The following is a 23806-nucleotide window of genomic DNA, read 5'->3' as shown; positions in this document are numbered from 1 at the left end:
ATTCCTTGTTTATACCCTGCTTGCCGTCTTCACACCAATTTTTTATTCACACCCTTGGCTCACAAAAGAACTTAAAGTTTAGCTCCCCAAGGCTGGGGGAAGGGTAGAAAGTCTAAGTTTTTTTTTTTTTTTTTAACCTACTCAAGGTCTTGTCCAAACGAGTTGTCACCAAAAAATGAAAGCCAGATGTTATTTTAGTGAGGAATAAATATGTGGCCAAGCTGTGGATTGAACCTGAGGTCTCCCCGGATGGTTTCCATGTGTGTCGGTAGCTGGACTCCCAGGTATCGGTGGCTCACATTCTTTCTCTTGTCTTTTAACTGAGGTACAGCACACACAGATGGCTAATGAGCAATTAACATCCGAGCCACGCATCTCCCCGTAGCAATACCTATTGGCTCATAAGTCGGTTTCAAACCAGCACTGCTGCGGGCTGCTGAATTTGGGATGACAGACTTATAAAGACCCACATCCGGAAAAGAGAGAAAAGACAAACTCAGGCTGAAAGTGCTGCCTCTAGCTTCTCAATGAGGGATTTGCTTTTGTTGGGAGCCCTCACATCCTCACAGGTAGCATACCTCAGATAACCATCAAGGAATTACAGATGAAATCAGGGCTCAGGGCAAAGAGTGGCCCTTTGGGGTTTAACATTACAGCACGTTCTTCCCCAAGTCTGATTCAATGGTGAGCTTTTCAGCCAAAGAAAGTGTTTTCGGTAATTGGTCGAATCTCTGTAGGAAGACTGCTGAGCTTGCTACTGTTTCTGTCAGAGCCTTTCTCATCTCTTGGATTTTTCTCATACTTTTCAAGTTCTAGATATAATCCATTGTGCATTAATCTTTGAAACATGTCAGGTGGATATTAGAACTTCCTTGGAGGCCAGAAAAATGGTGAGAGAAGGGAAAAAGGACAGAATGGAGCTCAAAGGGTCACTGGGGCCCAGAGCAGAGATGAATCCATTGGACACAGGAAAGCAGTGTCAGACCTGGAGATGGTGGATAAGGGAATTAGAGGGTTAGGTGAGCAGGTGATCTGCACTAGCTGTCCGACCCCTGGCTGGTGGCACAGTGTGTGAGCTGATCAGGGCAGGTGAGAGGCATGGATTCAGGCCAGTCATGACAACTTTGGCAGAAGGAGGCCAACCCAGGGGCTGGATTCCAGGCACTGAGCGAGGGTCTCTAGGAAAAGAGGAATTGGCCAAGGGCAAGGCACAGCCCTGTCTTTAAGAAACCCCTCTAATATTTCTTCCTGTGTAAATTAAGGTTAATAATGGGCATGAACTCTCATAATAGGTTTGAACTATCATAGGGTTATTTTGAGCATGAAGTAAATTAATCAATGTAAAATGTTTAAAAGAGTGGTACTCAATAAATATTATGATGATGATGAAGGGCTTTAGACATGAGGGAACAAGAAAAGACAATTCCTAAAATAGGAATTTGATTCTAGGAAAGAAGTTTTTCAAACAAGGTTAGCACTTGGACTTTGAAATTTATCGTTTATTTATTCAAATATTTATTCAATCTTTCCTTCTTTATTCAGGAAATCTTTAGGAGCTCCTTTGATGTACAAAGCATTCTGATTGGGCCAGGGAGATGGGCAGGGGATGGCAAGCTGCAGCCATGGGCCAAATTCAGCCTACTGCCTGCTTTTATAAATAAAGTTTTATTGGAACTCAGCCACACTCATTTATTGATGTATTGTTTATGGTTACTTTTGCACTCCTTCAGCAGAATTGAGTAGTGTTGACAGACACCATGGAGCCTACCAAGCCCAAAGTAATTACTGTTTGGCTCTTTACAGAAAGCGTTTCCTAGCCTTCATTCACTCTGTGACGAAAGAAACAAATAAATAGAAAATTATAGTAAAATAATGACAGAGGACTCTGGGAGTAGTCAGGAGGATCAGACAGACTTTCTAGAACAGATGCCCTCTCAGCTGAGACCTAGAGGCTGCACTGGAGTTAATAAAGTAGAGGAGAAGGGAAAAGTATTCCAGATAGCGAGAACAACATCAGCAAAGGCCCAGAGGTGAGAGAGTGTGAGTTACGTTCAAGAACTAAAGGAAGTTCATCATGGCTGGGGGGCAGAGGACAGATGACACAAAGCTTTGCAGGTAGGATTAAAACATTTCGATGATTTCCTGAGGGCAACGGGGAGCTACTGAAGGATTTCCAGCAGGAAAACAACATAATTAAGTTTGTATTATAGGGAGATCATTCTTTCTGCAATAAAGGTGGATTTAAGGCTTAAGTGGAAGGGTGAGGAGCAAGACTGGAGGCAAGGAGGTGCCCCTTTCAGTAATGTGGAGGGAGGATGGCAGCCTGGACCAGGGGAACGGCCATGCAGTTAGGAGAAGGGGATTGTTTGGAGACATATTTAAAGAGGCCTACCTCATGGCATACAGCAATTGATTGCACTTCATGAATGTCAAGTGAAAAGGAGGGAAGCATGAGCAAGGAGCCATTCTCTGAGATGGGGACCAGGTTGCGGATGGAAGGAGATGACAGTGTCCATGGTGAACATGCCTATGGGATACCAACAGGAGATGTCACATTGTATTCATTGCAGAGCAGCATATCCCTTTCATTTTACTCTTGAAGACAATTAGAGAGTCTCTGTTAAATGTTGGGTAATACCCAGGTTCAGGATACTGGTGTTAAAGAACTCCACCCACTTCCACCACCACCATCCCCTCTACCCACTTTTTCACACACGGATTTGCCGTACCTCCGCTTTGGGAACTTTATTTGCCTCTCCAGAGGGCCCTGCCAGCCACCCTGGCCTCCTCCCAGTTTCCCAGACAAGCCTTGGTTGTTCCCACTTCCTCACTGCGGTTCCTGGGTTTTCCTCTGCCTCTTTTCTCTTTCCACATCCCAATTCCCCTTTAAGGCCCTTGTGGGAGCTGTTATAATTACTGCCTCACACAATGCTTTCTCCTGAGCCCTGACTTCTGCTGCCTGCTGCCTTAGAGCAAACTCTGCATGGGCCATCTTCCTTCCCCCTTGATGGGCTCTCCATGAAGCGGGTGTTGCCAACTTACTTGGAACCAGATATTGAGCACTTATTTTATATCAAGCAGAATACAGAGCCACTTATATGATCTCAATTAATTCTCACAACTCCCTTGGGAAGGAGGTGTTTGTATTCTTTCCATTTAACAGATGAGAAGACTGAGACTTGGCGAGTTTAATCAATTGTTCTGAGTAGTAAGTGACAGACTCTCCCAATGCTCATGGCTTAGCTCTTACCGCCAAGTGGATGATGCCTGCTGTCTCCTTGAACTTGACCTATTACTTGCCATCTTGGTACCTTTGTTTGGCCACTATTACTTTATTCCACACCTCTTTATCCTTCCAAGCTTCTGAGTCTGTCAAAGCCATCACTATTATCCACATTTTTCTAGAACAGAAGCCTGGCTATTTCTTTGATTCATTTATTTAATGAATATTTATTGGGTCATGTGCCAGGCACTGTTCTTAGTTCTGGGGATATAGTAGGAAGAGAAAAAAGTTTTTACCCACATGGAACTTTTATTCTAGTGGGAGACCATAGACAGTAAACAAAACAAGTAAAATGTGTAATAGGTCAGATCATCACTTGGAAAAAATTAAGCAGGGGAGTGAGTCAGAGAGCTCAGGGATGGAGTTGCAATTTTAATGGGATGGTCAAGGAAGATCTCCTGGAGGAAGGGATATTTGAAGAGAGATCTGAAGAAAGTAAAGATATCAGCTCTAGTTTGAAGTCAGATAGCGTGATGCCTCCAGCTTTGTTCTTTTTGCTTAGGATTGTCTTGGCTATGCAGGCTCTTTTTTGGTTCTATATGAAGTTTAAAGTAGTTTTTCCAATTCTGTGAAGAAAGCCAATGGTAGCTTGATAGGGATAGCATTGAATCTATAAATTACTTTGGGCAGTATGGCCATTTTCATGATACTGATTCTTCCTATCCATGAGCATGGAATGTTTTTTTCTTTTATTTGTATCCTCTTATTTTCTTGAGCAGTGGTTTGTGGTTCTTCTTGAAGAGGGCCTTCACAACCCTTGTAAGTTGTATTCCTAGGTATTTTTTTTCTCTTAGTAGCAATTATGAGTGCGAGTTCACTCATGATTTGGCTCTCTTTTTGTCTGTTACTGGTGTATAGGAATGCTTGTGATTTTTGCACATTGCTTTTGCATCCTGAGACTTTACTGAAGTTGCTCCAGCTTAAGGAGATATTGGGCTGAGATGGTGAAGTTTTCTAAATATACAATCATGTCATCTGCAAATAGAGGCTACAGTAACCAAAACAGATATATAGACCAATGGAACAGGACCGAGGCCTCAGAAATAACTCCACACATCTACAAACATCTGAGCTTTGACAAACCTAACAAAAACAAGCAATGGGGAAATGATTCCCTATTTAATAAATGGTGTTGGGAAAACTAGCTAGCCATATGCAGAAAACTGAAACTGGACCCCTTCCTTATGCATTAGACAAAAATTAAGATGGATTAAAGACTTAAGCAAAAATTCAGATGGATTAAAGACTTAAACATTAGACTTAAAACCATTAAAACCCTACAAGAAAACTTAGGCAATACGATTCAGGACATAGGCATGGGCAAAGACTTCATGTCTAAAACACCAAAAGCAATGACAACAAAAGCCAAAATTGACAAATGGGATCTAATTAAACTAAAGAGCTTCTGCACAGCAAAAGAAACTATCAGAGTGAACAGGCAACCTACAGAATGGGAGGAAATTTTTGCAATCTATCCATCTGACAAAGGGCTAATATCCAGAATCTACAAAGAACTTAAATTTACAAGGAAAAAACATACAACCCCATCAAAAAGTGGGCAAAGGATATGAACAGACACTTCTCAAAAGAAGACATTTATGCAGCCAACAAACATGAAAAAAAGCTCATCATCACTGGTCATTTAGAGAAATGCAAATAAAAACCACAGTGAGATACCATCTCATGCAAGTTAGAATGGTGATCATTAAAAAGTCAGGAAACAACAGACGCTGGAGAGGATGTGGAGAAATAAGAACATTTTTACACTGTTGGGCGGAGTGTAAATTAGTTCCACCATTGTGGAAGACAGTGTGGTGACTCCTCAAGGATCTAGAACTAGAAATACCATTTGACGCAATCCCATTAATGGGTATATACCCAAAGGATTATAAATCATTCAACTATAAAGACACATGCACATGTATGTTTATTGCAGCACTCTTCACAATAGCAAAGACTTGGACCCAACCCAAATATCCGTCAGTGATACACTGGATAAAGAAAATACACCATGGAATACTATGCAGCCATAAAAAAAGGATGAGTTGATGTCCTTTGCAGGAACATGGATGAAGCTGGAAACCGTCTCAGCAAACTAACACGAGAACAGAAAACCAAACACATGTTCTCATTCATAAATGGGAGTTGAACAATGAGAACACATGGACACAGGGAGGGGAACATCACACACTGGGGCCATCTGGGGGTGGGGGGCTAGGGGAGGGATAGCATTAGGAGAAGTACTTAGTGTAGGTGACAGTTCAATGGGTGCAGGAACCCCCCAAGGCACGTGTATACCTATGTAACAAAACTGCACATTCTGCACATGTACCCCAGAACGTAAAGTATAATAATAAAAATATGCCAGCTACTTAGACATGTTTTCTAGGAATAAAAAAGGAAGAGGCCCAAAGGAAGGTGCACCCTAATGTGTTCCAGGAGTAGCAGGTAAAGCCACATGGCTGGAGTAGAGTGAGATAGTAGGAGAGTGGTAGGAGGTGAATTTTGACGGGTAACAGGATAGGGAGATAGACAGATCATGTAGGGATATATGGCCCATTGTAAGCACTTTGACTTTTACTCTGAGTGATGTGGGAGCAACTGAGGGGCTTTTGAGCAAAGGAATTACTCGATTAACATGGGTTTTAAAATGTTCACTCTAGCTGCTCATGGAAAGTAGGATGTAGGAGCAAAAGCAGAAACAGGGGAACCAGTCATGAGACTACGGCAACTCTCACCCCAATCCCTCCTCCTCTGCATTAGTCAGTTTTCCCTTCTAGCCAAACAACCTCAGAATCTCAGTGGCTTACAAAAATAAGCATTTATTTTCTTTGTATATGGGTCATGGGTTGGCTGGGTTTGGCTGTTTCAGATGGTCTTAGCTGGGCTCAGTTGGGCTTGGATTCACGCTGTGATTTGGGTTCAGGAATATCCTTGTGACTTCTCCTTCTATTTGGGTTCTTGGCTATCAAAGGCATATTTTTTGATGGCAAATGAAATAAGAGATGAGATCAAGCCAAGTCACACAAGCACATTTAAAATCTCTGCTCACATCACACTCACACCAACCTTCTGTTAACCAAATCAAGTTACATGGCCACACCCAACATCAGTGGAGCAAGGAAATATATACTTCCCACTTTATTGGGAGATACTGCAAAATCACATGGCCAAACCCTTGGGTGTATAATTCTACTAGTGTGCGGAAGAATTGGAAACAATGAACCAGTCTCCACGCCCTGTCTCTATTCTAACTGTCTTCATCCCATTTGCCACTAAGTTTTGCCTTGTTTCCTGTTTCTCCTCTTACTTTCATTCATTCATTCCTACCTCTGGTCCCCTTTGACTCACACAATGGTCTTTGTCATGTTCAACTCCAGTTTCACCCCCACCACCCAACACATTCTGCATACCACTGCCCAAGTTCTCTTCCTACTAGCTGACTTTCTTCATGCCAGTCCTTCCCAGGAAACTTCAGTGACCAGCTGCTGAGCAACACATCATTTTCCAAGTGGCAATACATTCTATACCTTCTTCATGGTTTTTGTCAATTCATGCAACACCTTTACTGGAATTATTTTCTTTAATTTGACTTTAAGTCAACTTCCTTTCTTTTTCCTTGGCCTCTCTTTAATAATGACCATGAGAGAGTTATGCATTTTTGTAAAAACATAAAAAATATAATGCAAGTAAAATTTTTTGTGCATTTATTTGCCCTCTGAAATCTTGAGAGATTGGACAACTGCATTTTGGAACCCGCTGGCTTCCCACAAGGCCCCATACCTTCATCCTACCTGTCTGGCCTTACCTCTCATCTCTCTCTATGCCCGTTGCCTGGTTCATGATGCACCCCTCACTGTGGACTGCCCTGGGTAGCTATTTGCCATAGCGATTTCTCCCACAGCTTCTGTGTTTTGTGGCACATATCACATGTTCACATGGGGCTTATCTTGCTTATCTTATTCCGCTGCTAAATTGCAAGTTCCTTAAGGAGGAGGTCTTACTGAATTTTGTATCTCAGAGTATGATGCGGAATAGGCACTTAGTAAACATTGAATTTTATAATTTATTTTTTATTATACTTTAAGTTCTGGTATACATGTGCAGAACGTGCAGGTTTGTTACATAGGTATACGTGTGCTATAGTGGTTTGCTGCACCCATCAAACCGTCTTCTACATTAGGTATTTCTCCTAATGCTATCCCTCCCCTTGCCCCCTACCCCCGACAGGTCCTGGTGTGTGAGGTTCACCTTGCTATGTCCATGTGCTCTCATTGTTCAACTCCCAATTAGGAGTGAGAACATGTGGTGTTTGGTTTTCTGTTCCTGGGTTAGCTTGCTGAGAATGATGGTTTCCAGCTTCATCCATGTCCCTGCAAAGGACATGAACTTATCCTTTTCTATGGCTGCATAGTATTCCACATGTGGCATATATGCCACATTTTCTTTATCCAGTGTACCATTGATGGGCATTTGGGTCAGTTCCAAGTCTTTGCTATTGTGAATAGTGCTGCAATAAGCATACATGTGCATGTGTCTTTATAGTTGAATAATTTATAATTCTTTGGGTGTATACTCAGTAATGGGATTGCTAAGTCAAATCTGGTTCTAGATCCTTGAGGAATCGCCACATTGTCTTCCACAATGGTGGAACTAATTTACACTCCCACCAACAGTGTAAAAGTGTTCCTATTTCTCCACATCCTTTTTAGCATCTATGGTTTCCTGACTTTTTAATGGTCACCATTCAAAGTGGCGTGAGATGGTATCTCATTGTGGTTTTGATTTGCATTTCTCTGATGACCAGTGATGATGAGCTTTTTTTCATATGTTTGTTGGCTGCATAAATGTCTTCTTTTGAGAAGTATCTGTCCATATCCTTTGCCTACTTTTTGATGGGGTTGTATGTTTTCTTCTTGTAAATTTAAGTTCTTTGTAGATTCTGAATATTAGCCCTTTGTCAGATGGATAGATTGTAAAAATTTTCTCCCATTCTGTAAGTTGCCTGTTCACTCTGATGATAGTTTCTTTTGCTCTTCAGAAGCTCTTTAGTTTAATTAGATCCCATTTGTCAATTCTGGCTTTTGTTGCCATTGCTTTTGGTGTTTTAGACATGAAGTCTTTGCCCATGCCTATCTCCTGAATCGTATTGCCTAGGTTTTCTTGTAGGGTTTTTAAGGTTTTAGGGCTAACATTTAAGTCTTTAATCCATCTTAATTTTTAAGTCTTTAATCCATGTTAATTTTTGTCTAAGGTATAAGGAAGGGGTCCAGTTTCAGTTTTCTGCATATGACTAGCCAGTTTTCCCAACACCACTTATTAAATAGGGAATCATTTCCCCATTGCTTGTTTTTGTTAGGTTTGTCAAAGTTCAGATGGTTGTAGGTGTGTGGAGTTATTTCTGAGGCCTCTGTTCTGTTCCATTGGTCTATACATCTGTTTTGGTACCAGTACCATACTGTTTTGGTTACTGTAGCCTATTAGTGTAGTTTGAAGTCAGGTAGCATGATGCCTCCAGCTTTGTTCTCTTTGCTTAGGATTTTCTTGGCTATACAGGCTCTTTTTTGGGTTCCATATGAAATTTAAAGTAGTGAACTCCCATTCACAACTGGAACCAAGTGAATAAAATATCTAGGAATACCACTAACAAGGAATGTGAAGGACCTCTGCAAGGAGAACTACAAACCACTGCTCAAGGAAATAAGAAAGGATACAAATAGGAAAACATTCCATGCTCATGGATACGAAGAATCGGTATTGTGAAAATGGCCATACTGCCAAAGTAATAATATATAGATTCAATGCTATTCCCATCAAGCTACCCATTGACTTTCTTCACAGAATATGAATTTCTTAATTTATAAGTAAGCAACTGGAATTTTAATGTTTCAAAACACTACTATGAGTTCTTTGAGGCAGATCTTTCCTTTTCTTTTTTTTCTTCCCTGTTCGCCCCCAGGTAAGAAAACAGTAGGTGCTTGTTAAATTTGACATAAGAATTGTGTAGTCTTAGTCCATTGCAGCTGCTATAACAAAATAGCATACTCTGAGTGGCTTATAGATAATGGGAAGTCCAAGATCAAGGAAGATGCCAGTATACTTGGTGTCTGGTAAGGACCTGCTTTCTAGTCATAGACGGTGCCTTCTAGCTCATGTGCTCACATTGTGGAAGATGCAAGGAAGCACTAATCCCATTCATGAGGGCTCCACCCTCATGGCCCAATCACCGCCCAAAGGTCCCACCTCCAAATGCCGTCATCTCAGTGGTTGAATTTTGAATGTGAGTTTTAGTGGTGGGAGGACACAAACATTTGGACCATAGCATAGGGGAACACAAGAAGGCAGCTAAGATGGATAATGAACAGTGATGATAATTCAGGTCATTTAGCCATTCTTAGTTCTTTTAAGCCTAAGCTGAGTTTGAACATCAAACACATCATGATTTTGATTATTGAAGGCAAAGGAGTGTGAATGTGGAGCCCTTTGCCTTCATCCACAATTGAAAATATGTTATTTGTGTTAGGTAACTACCTCTGTTCATCCTATACTGGCTCTAACTTGGAGATGATGTTGAATTCTTTTCAGGATGTACTTGGTGCCGTGTGTGTGTGTGTGTGTGTGTGTGTATGTGTGTGTATGTGTATGTAAAACAGAGAAAGATAGTAGTCCAGAGGCCAACACACCTGGAATCTATTTGTGAGGGTCCCTGCTTCAGTCCACGGCTTGGGCCATTCATTTATTTCTCGCTAAGTGAACATCTGGGATTCAGTTTGAAACGCCAACAAGTTTGGGTGGGATCTCAAAGCTGTGGTTGGGATGTGGAACTGCTCGCTTGAGGTGGGAGTGAGCAAGGTGAGCAGGGGCTCTTAAACTATTTCTGCAGACTTCAGTTCAAATGCAATAGCCAGAGGGTTGAGAAATCCTTCCCATGCTGGAAAAGCATAAAAAAAAAAAAAAAGAATAAGGAAAAGAGTCAATCAGATGGAAGTGACAGTGCAATCTGAAAAGTGCCCCCTTCCCCCTTTTACCCAGCTCCCTTTCCATCCTACAGTTCTCATATTATCCAGGTATCTTCCTTTTCTAGCAAAAAAATAATAACAAAAAAACCTTGGACCTGAATCGGGAGGAAATGCTATTAGAAAATAAAAATTCTAATTAGTTATAGATGAGAATTGGTCACAGATAATTATTCTACGTTCTTTGGCTTATGCCAGAAAAGGCTTAAAAGAACTTTTTTTGTTGTTGCTGGATATGTAAATATAGATGTAAATGCCTAGATAAACACACAGAGAGGCACACCATCATTAACAGATCTTGCAGATTTTGAGTGTTTAGAACAAAAATGAAAGAGAAATTTGTCATTCACAAACTAGGAATGTTTGAATCGTTTACTGTCAGGACTTTGTCACTTTGAACTAACTCAGAACAAAAGAAAAGGCCAATGGGTTCCAACAGGATCATTTTAAACAGTACACTTTCAGAAAATTTGTGCTGAGTTGCACCTGCCCTCCCTGACATCTACTAGCTAGAGTATTTCTATTTCAATTTGCATCTGTCAGTTTCCTACCTGTGGGTCAAAGGGGTTGGAGACCCAGACGAAAGGCCTAGAATAACCCAGAGAGAACTTAGAGAATCTGTGGTGGGCTGTGCTCATGCCATCTTATTTAGAACCAGCTTTGTTGCATTGTTCTGGGGGGTCTTAAAAGGGGAAAAAAATCCTAATAGCTGCCTGAAGTATTTTTCTCTTAATTCCTCGTAGAAATGAGTAGATATTAACCATAGGCTGCTCAAGGTATGCTTAATGTCTTGATGGAGCGTGCTTTTGCAGAATGATGCTAACGCATTCTCAGTCCCTCTTCCCTGCCCCCAACATAGCCCTTCCATATTTATTCCCAGGCAGCATGGAAAAGGGAAAGTTAGCTTTTGGGGGCCATCTGCTTTTTCCTTTTATTAATAGCACCCCTCACTCTTCTCATATAGAAACCTTATGTGGATGCCCCACCTGGTGTAAGGATGCTCGCCCTGACTCTGGCTTCACTCTGTTCTGAAGCTGCCTCTGCTTCCCTCACCCTACTGCACAAAACTGCTGGCATGAGCCTCTTGCTCCAAGCTCCCAGGACACTCTTTCAAGCAGTATGGATCAAAGTGTTTGATTTGTGCTATTGTGATTGTGACTGTTCAGTAACCTGGTTGCGATACTCTGGAAGGTGCCGCCTAATGAAATACTCTAGTTTTAACAGCTGAAGTGAAATAGCCAGCACAGGGGGCTTGGACAGCAGCACACAACTTATAGCACTTTCAGTTCTTCACAAAGTTTGCCCCCTTTGGCTCATCTGTTCCTCAGTAATTCTGTCAGATAAGTGGAGTAGATATTCACTCATTTAGTCATTCAACCAACCAATGAACCAACCAACCGATGAACCAACCAACTAACCAACAAGTATTTATTGAGCACCTACTAGTTGCCAGGCTCAAGTGACAGTGAACAAAACAGACAAAAATCTTCTTATGGCACTACACATTTGAATAGATATTCTAGTAGATATCATTATGCCCATTTTCACATGAAGAAGCCAAGGCATAGGGAGATTAAATCCTAAGGCCATACAGTACATTAAAATTCAAATATTCTCTCCAGCTCTCAGAATAAGGAGAATAGAATAGGTCATCTTAGGACTCATCTCATCCAACCCACTGATTCTGTTGATGGAGGAAACCAGGGCTGTGGTTTACGTGGAGTTGCATAGCTCTAGGGCAGAGCTAGAATTACGTAGCACAGGCTTCCTAAGCCCCAGCGCCATGCCCTGTCCAAGAGTTCTTAGACCCTGCAGAGGCATGTAATTCATAGACTTTGTCATTTGTCACCATCCCTCACCCGCTTAATGAGGCCCCCTCCCTCATTACTCAGCATAGATTTCATGGCTCATTTTCATAATTACTCTCAGCACATTCCCTCAATTCCTGGGCCCCTCTCTTACTCCATCATAGTTGCCTGGAAACGCCCTAACCTTGGCTGAATTCAGCCTTCTATTGTTTGCACCCTCTCACCCAGGGGACTTGAATGTTGCTGAAGAAAAACACACACTTCGGTGGACGAATCTCACTTACAGCTCATGACCACTAACCTCAAATGGGCATTGGCTGCCACCCAGCAACCCTCCAGCCTTTCCTAAGCAGCGATGTCTCACCTTTCCTTCTCAGTCATCATACCTCCTCATCTCTCCCTGGCCTCTGCTGAGAATCTGGCTTTGTTTTTCACTGAGGAAACAAGTGGTCAGAAGAGACCCTCCACAGACACCCACCACCACATCTGCCACCCCCCTGTCCCCTGACTTCTGCCTTCCTGCTGTTGCCACAGGTGACCCGTCTCTGGCCCTGCCAAAGGCCACTGCCATCTCTGTGCACTGGGATTACCTCTGTTGCCTGTTCAGGAGCTTAACTCTAAAATTTTTCTCCCCTCTCCCCTGAATCATCAATGTGCCTCTCTTCTATGTCATTCTCATCAGCACTGAAGCATGTCACAATTTCCTCCATCTTAAACAATAAAACCTGACTTGACCGCATTCTCTCCTAGCTGTCAACCCGTTTTCTCTCTGCCTTTATTTTGGACATCTCAACATCATTGTTCGTTTTTAGTTTCCCCCACTCTTTTTTGAACCACTCCTGCTAATAGGTCATGCCCATCTTTGGACCAAGCAACTCTTTGCAGGGTCACCAGTGGGCTCTTCATTGCCCAACCCAATGTTATCCTCATCTTTCTGTGTGTCTCAGCAGAAGTTGGCTAACCAATTCCTCTCTCCCTCCCTATCTCCCTCCTTCCTTGAAACTCCACTTCATTTGGCCTTCACAACTATGCTCTCTCTTGCTTCTCCCCCACCACACTGGGGGCTGTTTCCTCCTCGCTCTGGCTGGTGTAGCCCAGAACTCAGTCCACACTCCTCTTGCCTTATCTTCATCTCCCATGGTAACCACATCCAAGTTCATGGCTTTAAATTACCACCTACATCTCTCTATCTTGGTCTTATCCCTGAGTGCCCCATATTTGTATATCCAATCATCTGTTGGGCATCTATAATTGGAAATATTTGTAGGCATATCAAATTTAACATATCCAAATCTGCCCCCAACCCCCTGCTCTACCCACAGTCTTCCCCCATCTCGGGTAATGGTAGTTCCAGAGTTTTAGATGCACAGGCCGAAATATCAGCCTCATCCTTGACTCCCCTTTTCTCTCTTGCCTTGCCTCCAATCCATCAGCAAATCCTGTCTGCTCTACCCTCAAATTATTTATAGAATTTGACTACTTCTTAACACCTCTGCGGCTGTTATCCTGGTAGCAGGGTAAAGAGCATTCCCAGAGAAGGGAAGAGCATGTGCAAAAACTCTGATCCGGGGAAAGCTGCAAGAGTAGAAAATCTCAAAAGAGATCCATGAGTGATTCTTTAATCTGGGGAGTTGTCTGCCTTCTTGGCCCCATTATGAGATGTCATGGGGAAGAGGTCACTATAGGAATGGAGCTTTGGTGATTGCCAAGTGGTCTGACTGCCTGAAATGGGTCTGGCCAGCTCTGAAGTTATAAATGACTATTAAGTTGCACGTACATTATTATCTGCTGTCTGTGTGTGTGTGTGTGTGTGTGTGCACATTCACATGCACACATAAATATGTGCTTTCTTCCACCCTAGATATGTTTTCTTGGAGTCTGAGCCCTAGTGTACTAATATATACCCATGTACAATCTTCTGGGGACCCCCAGAGACCCATGCCCTTGACTTTAGTCCTAGATAAAGCAACCTGTTGGCTACGGCCTCTGGGGTTCCCCTGCATTATTCTAGGCAAAATTTACTTAGGCCTGTGGGTCAGCCATCCTGGAACTAGAGGACTCACAGTGCCTTTTGGCCCATTCTCTGCAGAGCCAGTGATTTTCCACCGCTGTGTAGACAGGACTCTCGTCCATCTTCTCCCTCACCCCCTTCTTTTCTCCTGAAATCAAGGTCTTCGGAATGCAGGGGCATTTGGGCATCAGGGGCATATGGAAGTAGCCAGGGCAGGGGTCAGAGGAAGGCAGGCTCAGGCCATTATATACTCTACATTTCCCTAACAGCCATGTCATTGGAGAGAAAGTAATCCAAGGTGAGGTACAGGAAAGGTCAAAAGAGGTTGTCTGGTATGTGTGTGTTGCGGGCGGGGGGGGTGTTGGGTGGTGGGGGGGCTTTGTGCTTATTTTCTTTTCATACTGGAGTCCTGAGCTGGATCTTAGTAGGATGTGATCCTGACCAAGCCCCCAGAGTTCTCTAGAACCACATAAATAGGGAAAAGGATTTCCTGAGACTCTCACAGCCTTCTTCTGAAACCAGAGAGGCAGGGCCGGCAAATATTCCTTGTTTCTATCCTTCCTCCTGGGATTATTGGGCATCTTTCTTTCAACCAAGGCTCCAAAAAGTTAGAGAAGCAGAATGGCAAAGGGGTTAAAATCACAGGTTTTAGTGTCCAAGAGACCTCTATTCAAGCCTTAAGTTTGGGCTGTGTGGTTTTGGAAAAGCTACATAACCTTGCTGTGCCTCAGTTTCCTTATCTTAATGACCATAACAGTGTCTGCTTCAAGAATTGCTTTAAGGATGAAGTGAGATAATACAGATAAAACACCTGACACAACACTTAGCTCATAGTAGTAAGTGCCCTATGTGAACATAAAAAGGAAGGAAGGATGGATAGATGGACAAGCACAAATACTTTTATTTTATTTATTTATTTATTTTTGAGACAAGGTCTTGTTCTGTTGCATAGGCTGGAGTTCAGTGGGATGATCTTGGCTCACTGCAACCTCCACCTCCCAAGCTTAAGCAATCCTCCCACCCAGCCTCCTGAGTAGCTGTGACTATAGGTGTTTGGCACCATGCTCAGCTAATTTTTTGGATTTTTTGTAGAGATAAGGTTTCACTATATTTCCCAGGCTGCTCTCAAACTTCCAGACTCAAGCAATCCTCCCGCTTTGGCCTCCCAAAGTGCTAGGACTGTAGGCATGAGCCACTGCACCTGGCTGACAAAGAGATCTGTGCTGTTTTGATGGTTAAGGCATACTGGTTGTTAAGATAGTCCTCAACAAAATATCCAAGTGTTCCTGTAGATTTCCCAGCTTCCTTTGCAGCTAGGTTTGTGCCATGTGACCAGTTCTGGCCAATCATGTGAGAAGTGGTATGAGTCACTGCTGGGTCAAGGGAGTTAAGAGCTGATGTACTTCCTCCTTCCTTCTCTTCCCCTGGCACAGCAGCCTTGGAGGCCACATGTTCTCTAAGGTATCATACCACATGGAACAAGCCCTTTACGTGAGTGTGGAGTAAGTGTTTATTGTGTTAACCCACTGAGATTTTGGAGTTCGTTTGTTATTGCCTTCCTGACCAATATAGTCATCTATGAAGGAGACATAAATCTCCTGAATTTCCAACTTCTTGGGATATCTAGGGACAATTATAGTGATAATAACAGTAGCTGTAACAGCTACCACTTACTGAGCCCTGGAGAAACATTGCAAAGCCCTTTACAGATGTTAAACCATTCAGCCCTCTCAGGTATCCCATGAGGTACATGTTTTGCTATTACATAATAATTGTGTTCCTAAAATAATCTTTAGGTTATTTTTTAAAAGGGTTCTTGCAAACATCTTCAGTGAGGGGGAAAAAAAACTGCTTAGGGATCAGAATTTTAAAGTATGACCACAAAGTTCTTTCTCCTACAGAAATGTCAAAAATAAAGGGGTTTTTAATTGCTATTAGGACTTTCAGAACTTAGAAACTAAAAAATAACTGATTTCAAAACTGGTGTAAGCCAGCCTAAATGTCATTGAGCAAATACTGAATACCATGGAAGACAAATCTCAGGTCAACTTGCGGTTAAGCCATTAAAATAAATTGTGGGTTGGTCCACACTTACTATAAGGAAGCTCCATTATATCTCAGTGAAGCTGCTTGTCCCTCCAAAAAAGGGAAGCCTCAAAGGCAAAGAATAATAGCATCATTCAACTAAAATGGCCCTGGGTATTGAGTCTGTAAGCCATTAGGCTTTCCTGCCCCACATATGGGGACCGTTCCTGATCATGACACTGGTATAAACCAACAACCATCACAAATTAGCTTCCTTGCTGAATTGCTCAGATTACATCCAGTTTGTATTATGAAAATTTGCATAGCAGGAAAAAAAAGCCTGAATTGGCTGTTAGACAGGTGAGGAAACCAAGCAAGTAAGCGGCCTTCAGTGACTACAGTAAACAACTAGTGGGAACAGCCCCAGATCAAGGATCTCTGCTCTTTTGACTCTCCAGAGTTCAAGTTTTTTGCCCCTGATTCATAGTGACATCTGTACATCTTCATAGCTGATGATGTCATCTCTGAACTGATGTTTGAGGCCTGTGAAGTTTGGTTCTGCCCTTGCCCGGAGTCTGCAGTCATCATCCCTGGCGCTTGCTGGCCTGGAGCAGCAGCTGGCAGGAAGCATTGTCCCTCTCCCTCTCTCCATTGGGAGTGGCATGGAGCTTTTGTACTAGATAACAAAGCTGCTTGGGTCCTTGTTGTTGAGACATGTGAGCATTTCTGAAAGTACCAGTAGACAGAGAAAGAATTCAGGCTGCCTAAGAAGCTGCCTGGGGAAGGGGAAACAATTGAGTTCATTACTAAAGCAAGTAGTCCTGGTGACCTGTAGGGGTTAGCACACTTTGACTTTCTTCCTCCCTCAGGCCTGATTGGGCAGCTGACATCCTACACCTCCCTGAGGAAAGGAGGGGATTTGATGTGCAGTGGGCCATGCCCAGGCCCTGGTGGCCCCTCACCCCTTCCCTTTCCTGAGGGAGGGGAAGTAGTGAGCCCTTCGCCCTGCTCGCCTTGCTTGTCAGTGAGTTTGATACCTCTGAAAGCTGAGTCTCTAAGAAGTTTCTGAACGATGAAGACAGACTCAGGTAGGCAGGCCCTCTGGGAGCCCTGTTTACCCTCTCACAGTGTGACTTCCCGGATCAGCAGGGCTATTGATTCATCAGGCTCCCCTAGCTGGCCTTTCCTACCTTTTGATTTATTCATGAAATTCAGTAGGCCCTTCTGGAAGGTTCTTTGTGTGCCTGATGCTGTGTTGGCTACTGTTGGGACGCAAAGGACTTTTTAGTTGTATTTCCCACCCTTAGTCCTTGAAACTTAGATGATAAGACAGTTTATAATGAAGGGCTAAATTAAGAATTCTCACTACACATAGTAGGTAAGAGCACAGGCTTAGCAGCAGGCACCGGGGTTCAAGTCCCACCAACCATCACGTTGGTCAAGCTTGACTTTGGGCAAGTTCTTAACCTTCTTAGGCCGGTATTTCCTAAATATAGGGGTGCTAAGAGCGCTGGCCTCCGAGCGTTTCCATGGAGATTAAATGAGGTAGTGCATGTAAAGTGCTCAGTACAATGCCTGGCTCATGGTTTTAGTGTTATTACTAGCTACTGCTATTAGTTGTCAAAACATATTTGAGAGATTTCAGCATTGCAGAAATCCTGAATCTAAACACACCACTTTCTGCACAGTGTTCCTCCCTTCTCTATTCTTCTCATTAGGGATTGGTAATTTGACTGATCAGTTACCCAACCTGGAGCCACTTTTCATACCTGCACTCCTGTAACTCCCTCAATCCTCACGTACATCCTGTCACAAAACCCAGCTGATTATACCTCACTTCTCTCTCCTACATTTCAGCCACACTGTTATCCTTAACCAGGTCTTCACGCAGAAACCAATCCTCACGTACATCCTGTCACAAAACCCAGCTGATTATACCTCACCTCTCTCTCCTACACTTCAGCTGCACTGTTATCCTTAATCAGGTCTTCACGCAGAGATACTAGTTACCCAAGAACCATTTTAACTGGTTTTCCTGCTTCCGATTTCACCCTCCTCCAAACTGGGCTTACTGCTACTCAGGAGACATGTGTATATGTATGTGTGTGTGTGCGTGTATATATATATATATAGATAGATAGATAGATAGATAGATTTTGTTTGTTTGTTTGTGTTTTGAGTCAGAGTCTTGCTCTGTCGCCCAGGCTGGCGTGCAGTGGCGTGATCTCAGCTCACCACAACCTCTGCCTCCTGGGTTCAAGTGATTCTCCTGCCTAAGCCTCTCGAGTAGCTGGGATTACAGATGTGCACCCCCATGCCCAGCTAATTTTTATATTTTTAGTAGAAACGGGGTTTCATCATGTTGGCCAGGCTGGTCTCGAGCTCCTGACCTCGTGATCTGCCCACTGTGGCCTCCCAAAGTGCTGAGATTACAGGCATGAGCCACCGCGCCTGGCCAGGAGCTTTTTTAAAATTCAAACCAGATTATCACTCCCTTGCTCAAACCCTTTCTCTGGCTCCCTCTTACTATCTGTAAAAAGCCAAGCCCAAATTCTTTATTATGGATAAAAAGGCCCTTTGTGGTATGACTGCTGCCTAATTGTACACCTTCATCACTTGTGTTCGCAGGTCACCTCTGTGTTCTAGCAATGCAAGCCTGCTTCCCAAATGCTCTGTCTCCTGGCCCTCCATGGAATACAAAGCACGTACTGCTCTCTCAGTCTAGAAGTCTCCATCCCTGTCTCCTAAAGAGTCCTAGTCATCCTTTAAAATTAAACTCAAAACCATCTTCCTTGGGAAGCCTTCTTTTAACAAGGACTGGGTTAGCTGCTGCTCCACTGTGTTCTCACGACACCTTCACTTTCAAGAACATGGCAATTTTTTGTTTTCAGGTCTATCTTCTTCACTAGCATATGACATTTTTAAAAGAAGGGACTGTATCTTACTCATTTTTGTATGTTCATATTGAAAAAATGACTGGAGAAATGAAAGAATGGATGGATGGGTAAATGGTGGTTGGATAGATGAGTGAATGCTTGGGTAGATGGGTTGATGGATGGATGGATGGTGGTTGGATGTACAGATAAAAGAACAGTTGGATGGATGAATGGTTGAATGGATACATGGATGGGTTCGATGAAGTGGCAAAAACTTCTATTTATATCTTACACCCAGGTACATCTAGAAAGGCCTTTAGTGGTTCCACAAAGGCAAGGGCCTATTTCTTAGTGCTTCTCAGTTCAGGCTGAAAAGAAAGCAATATGGCTTTGCAACTCAGCAGCCAGTTGTTGTTTTTTTTTTTTTACCTTTATGCTCCCCATTGTTGCATCAGGAAAGCTGAGAAGGAATTTTGATCTCAGCAGGAGAGGTAATACCTAGGAAGGCCTTATCCTGTCATTGCCCTGGCCCACATCTCATTTGCTGACTTCCTCAGTTCTGTCCTCATATGAGTCCTATTCAGTCCTGTTCTCCATTCAGTAATCATGGATTTACTTCCAGCTTGAACTATGGCAGGAGATCTCCACCTCTGGACCCAGAGTAACAGAACAGCAGATGGCATGAGTGTACCATGGCCAGTAGCCACTGTCTGCACCCGGCACTTACCTGTTTATCAGGAGAACAGCATGTCTCATTCTGTTCATTTTCGTGTTCAGGGGCTGCTTTCATAGCAGCCACATGGGAAGTGTACCTTATGCAGCTTGGAGCCTTCATCATCTTTTCAAGGAAGACTTTCCAGGCCCGGCTGTTCGCTCAGAAAATATGAGTAAATCCTGGAGTTACCAGGAAATACAGTATCTAGCTCCTTCTGATATTGAGAACCAGCAGGCGACCTGCCCAAGCTTAAGTGGAAAGGCCCCAAGGCTTTTGGGAGCAGAGCCCCACCCATCTGTCCCAGAATCCTCATTCAGGGTTTATGAAGCAGTGGGCAGTGCACAATTGGCTAAATTTGGTTATATTTTTATTTTCGTCCGGCCACAAATACCGGCAAAAAACTGATGCCTTCCCTTCCAGGAGCCTTGGAGCCAAGCTGGTTTTATTTTTAGCTTCAACTCTGGTTTAGGGTTTTCAGCAAACCGAACACCCTACTCACTGCAGACAGCAGCAAGCTGGGTTTTAGGATTTTTGCCTGGAATGGAGTGTTAGTTCTCTGAATGTAACTCTTACAAGACTTTGTACAGTTGTGACAATAGAGGGTGGTTCCAGACAGACCCACATAAAGACTCAGTTCTTGCCTTGGGGACCTCCAAGAGAGTTCCTTTCCAGGGAAGGCAATGTACACAGAGTGGTTCGTTGCCTTGGATGGATTGGAGGAAGTGGCAACTCTGGATGAAAAGAAACAGAAAAATTAAGAAAGGGAAAGGGAGAGGGAGCTGTTATTTATTGAAAGGCTTTGAGTAACATGGTGGTTCAGAACTAGAGCTCTGGAGTCTGACCGACTGGGTGCAAATCCTGCCACTACCACTTCCTGACACTGTGGCCTTGGGGATGGCTTGACCTCCCCAGGCTTCAGGTTCATTCTGTATGAGACAAGATTAATAATGACACCTACCATGAGCACCGCTGCAGTTATGATCCTGCCTGTGTAGCACGTGGCGTGGCGTTTGACGTGCATGTAGAACTCAATCCATACCATTGTCATCACTGTTGCCATGCTCTTATTGCAGTGCTGAACACTTGCGTAGACACTGTGTCATTTAAGACTCACTGTAACCCATTTTGCAGATCCGAAACTGGGGTCCAAAGGGCTAGATAGCTTGCCTCAGATCCCACAGCAAGAGCACAATATAGCCAGACCTGTGCCCAGCCCCAGTGAATCCCACATACATCACATCAAGCCTTCTCCTGTTCCAATGGCTTCCACCTGTTCTCACTGAGTACATGGGAACTACTCAAAACATAAAAATAGATGTTGCCTCATCCTCCTCTTCCTGGAGTCCCCCACTTTTTTTTCTACTTTAGTGATGGGAACACACAAAAAGCAGATACTGGCAGTAGTCAAAGAGCACCAGGCAAAATCAGAGACAGACAGTGGAATGGTGATTGCCAGGGGCTGGAGAAGGAGAGATAGGAAGTTGTTGTTCAACAGGGACAGAATTTCAGTTTTGCAAGATGAAAAAGTTCTGGAGATTAGTTGTTCAATGATGTGAATATACTCAACGCTACTGAACTAACTACACTTTTAGTGTACAGTTTTTTTATTGCTAAGAAGATAAATCTCATGATATGTGATTTTACTGCAATTTTTAAAAAATGAAAAGCACTGGGGTAAGAGTCAGGCTGCCCTCAGCCAGGCACGGTGACTCACTCCTGTAATTCCAGCACTTTGGGAGGCTGAGGCGGGCAGATCACTTGAGGTCAGAAGTTTGAGAACAGCCAGGCCAACATGGTGAAAACCGTCTCTACTAAAAACACAAAAATTAGCCAGGCATGGTGGTGCATACCTGTAATCTCAGCTAGTCAGGAGGCGGAGGTGGGGGAATCACTTGAACCTGGGAGGTGGAGGTTGCAGAGAGCCAAGATTGCACCATTGCACTCCAGCCTGGGCAACAGAGCGAGACTCCATCTCAAACAAAGCAAAACAAGAGTCAGCCCGCCCCAGTGGTGGCCAGGGAATTAGAGCTTATCTTATCCAACTTTCCAGCCTTTCCTCCTTGCCTCCTCCTCATCAGGAGTCTCGTGGATGGTATCCCTGCCCAATGCTTACCCACTCACTGCTTGGCTATCAGGCTGAGTAGCACCCTCTTGACAGTGGGCTTATTATATGAAGTCTTCAATGCTTCTCTCTCACATGCTTTGTCCTGCTTGACCTCCTTCTAGTCGCTCATCCCTCTAAAGTTGTTGTCCATAGACTTAGGAAGAAAGGGGGGAAATGGGAGCAAAATCCCAAATAGGAAAGCATGTCTGTTTGGTGGCAGGGGAAGGGGGCCAGGGCTTTGGGGCCAGGAGCTAGGGGAGAAACTCATCTTTTCTATTCCTTAGTTTGCTTTAGCTCTCAGATGGGGATCATACAGTTATATCATGTAATAGTCCATACTCAGTTCACTCTAAGTAGAAAAATTCATCCAGGCTATGAACTGCTCTTTGGGTCTGAAAGATGCTGGGGACTGTGGGGTGTATGCTTTAATCATGGTTTGGGTGGCTTCCTGTTTCCCTTGCTAGGCTGTGGCAACTCACTAGGGCAGAGGGGCATGGGGCTAGCATACAACAGGGCCTCTCTCTTGGCCCAATGCTCCGAAGAAAGCAGCCTTCATGGAGATCATAATGATGGCTCTGTGTCACTTAAAAACTCAGGTAGCCTTTCTGTGGGTGTTTAGCATTGATCATGCTTAGGAGAGACGGGCCCTGTTGGCCAACATCCAATTTGAGCCATCCCTACTGGGCTGATTTTTGCCACAAGCCACACCTCATGCCCAGACCTTGGTCCCTGACCCAGGGCCTACTTCTCCATGAGTCCCAGTGGGGATGGTGATAAGGGTCTACAATACTGTTAGGGGCCCATGAAAATGTTTTAATTTCTTCTAATATTGGAAGACAACAATGAACTTTTGGGTAGAAATGTTATGTAATAATATATTTGCATTTGTACCAACATAGTTATAAAATGTAATATTAAGAAAAATTTTGATGGAGAAAGCAGCCCACAAAGGCAAAATTGCCAAGGACCCACAAAACTCACAATGGAGCCCTACTCTGGTCCACAGAGCCAAGATGGCCAGAATTCCATTTTGTTCCTCAATCCAAGGTGATCTGCCATGCCCTCTTCTTTGTTCCTAAAGCAACTACTATCTGCTCCCATGATCACTGTTTAGGATCCTGAATATTTCCTCTGATATTTCATTTAAGGTTTCCTTTTCTTCTTTTTTTTTTTTTTTTTGAGATAGAGTCTTGCTCTGTCACCAGGCTGGAGTGCAGTGGCACGATCTCAGCTCACTGTAACCTCTGCCTCCTGGGTTCAAGAGATTCTCCTGCCTCAGCCTCCCAAGTAGCTGGGATTACAGGCATGCAGCACCACGCCCAGCCAATTTTTTGTATTTTTATTAGAAATGGGGTTTCACCATGTTGCCCAAGATGGTCTCGATCTCTTGACCTCATGATCTGCCTGCCTCGGCCTCTCAAAATACTGGGATTACAGGCGTGAGCCACCGTGGCTGGCCCATTTATGTTTTTAGGGGTGTATTTCACATGCCAGTTTCATCACTCAGTAATAGCTACACGGAGCTCATGGTGAGAAAAGTTCAAAAGTCTTGTCTGGGGTCCATGGGAAGGAATATTGTGATCCATTAGTGATGTCTCTCCAAGACTCTGATGGAGACGTGGCAGCACAGCACGTGTGCTGTGTTTTTACTTTTGACTGACCTTTGCTTTGCATTCCCAGCCCGACTCTAAGCCCCGCCAACAGGGACTGTACCTTACATGTGTTGAGCAGCCCATACCGAAAGATGTAGAGAGTCTCTTAATGCCTATTGATTGATTGACTGATTGATTAAAGTGTTATCTGAATACATTTGATCTGGTTTAATGTCCCCTTGACATCCTTCCATTCTCTTTCCTCTTTAGGCGCCTGAACAAGAATAAGCTCCAAGTCCTTCCAGAATTGCTTTTCCAGAGCACGCCGAAGCTCACCAGACTGTGAGTAGAGTTGCCTTGTGTTCTCTACCTTGTG

The 23806-nt window shown here is 43.6% G+C and overlaps 1 protein-coding gene across 2 annotated transcripts in view; it reads left to right on the top strand.

The window, feature by feature from the left end:
- SLIT3 (slit guidance ligand 3) overlaps positions 1-23806 on the top strand; it is a 634924-nt gene that overhangs the window by 84331 nt on the left and 526787 nt on the right. For both annotated transcript variants that reach the window (XM_024247052.3, XM_054556205.2), the window contains one exon: positions 23701-23772. In XM_024247052.3, the coding sequence (XP_024102820.1) occupies positions 23701-23772 (72 nt within the window). The remainder of the gene's footprint in view (positions 1-23700; positions 23773-23806) is intronic.

Source organism: Pongo abelii, chromosome 4 (genome assembly GCF_028885655.2).
Source record: "Pongo abelii isolate AG06213 chromosome 4, NHGRI_mPonAbe1-v2.0_pri, whole genome shotgun sequence".
In the NCBI taxonomy this organism is placed as follows: Eukaryota; Metazoa; Chordata; class Mammalia; order Primates; family Hominidae; genus Pongo; species Pongo abelii.
This window is presented reverse-complemented; position numbering and strand designations above follow the sequence as displayed.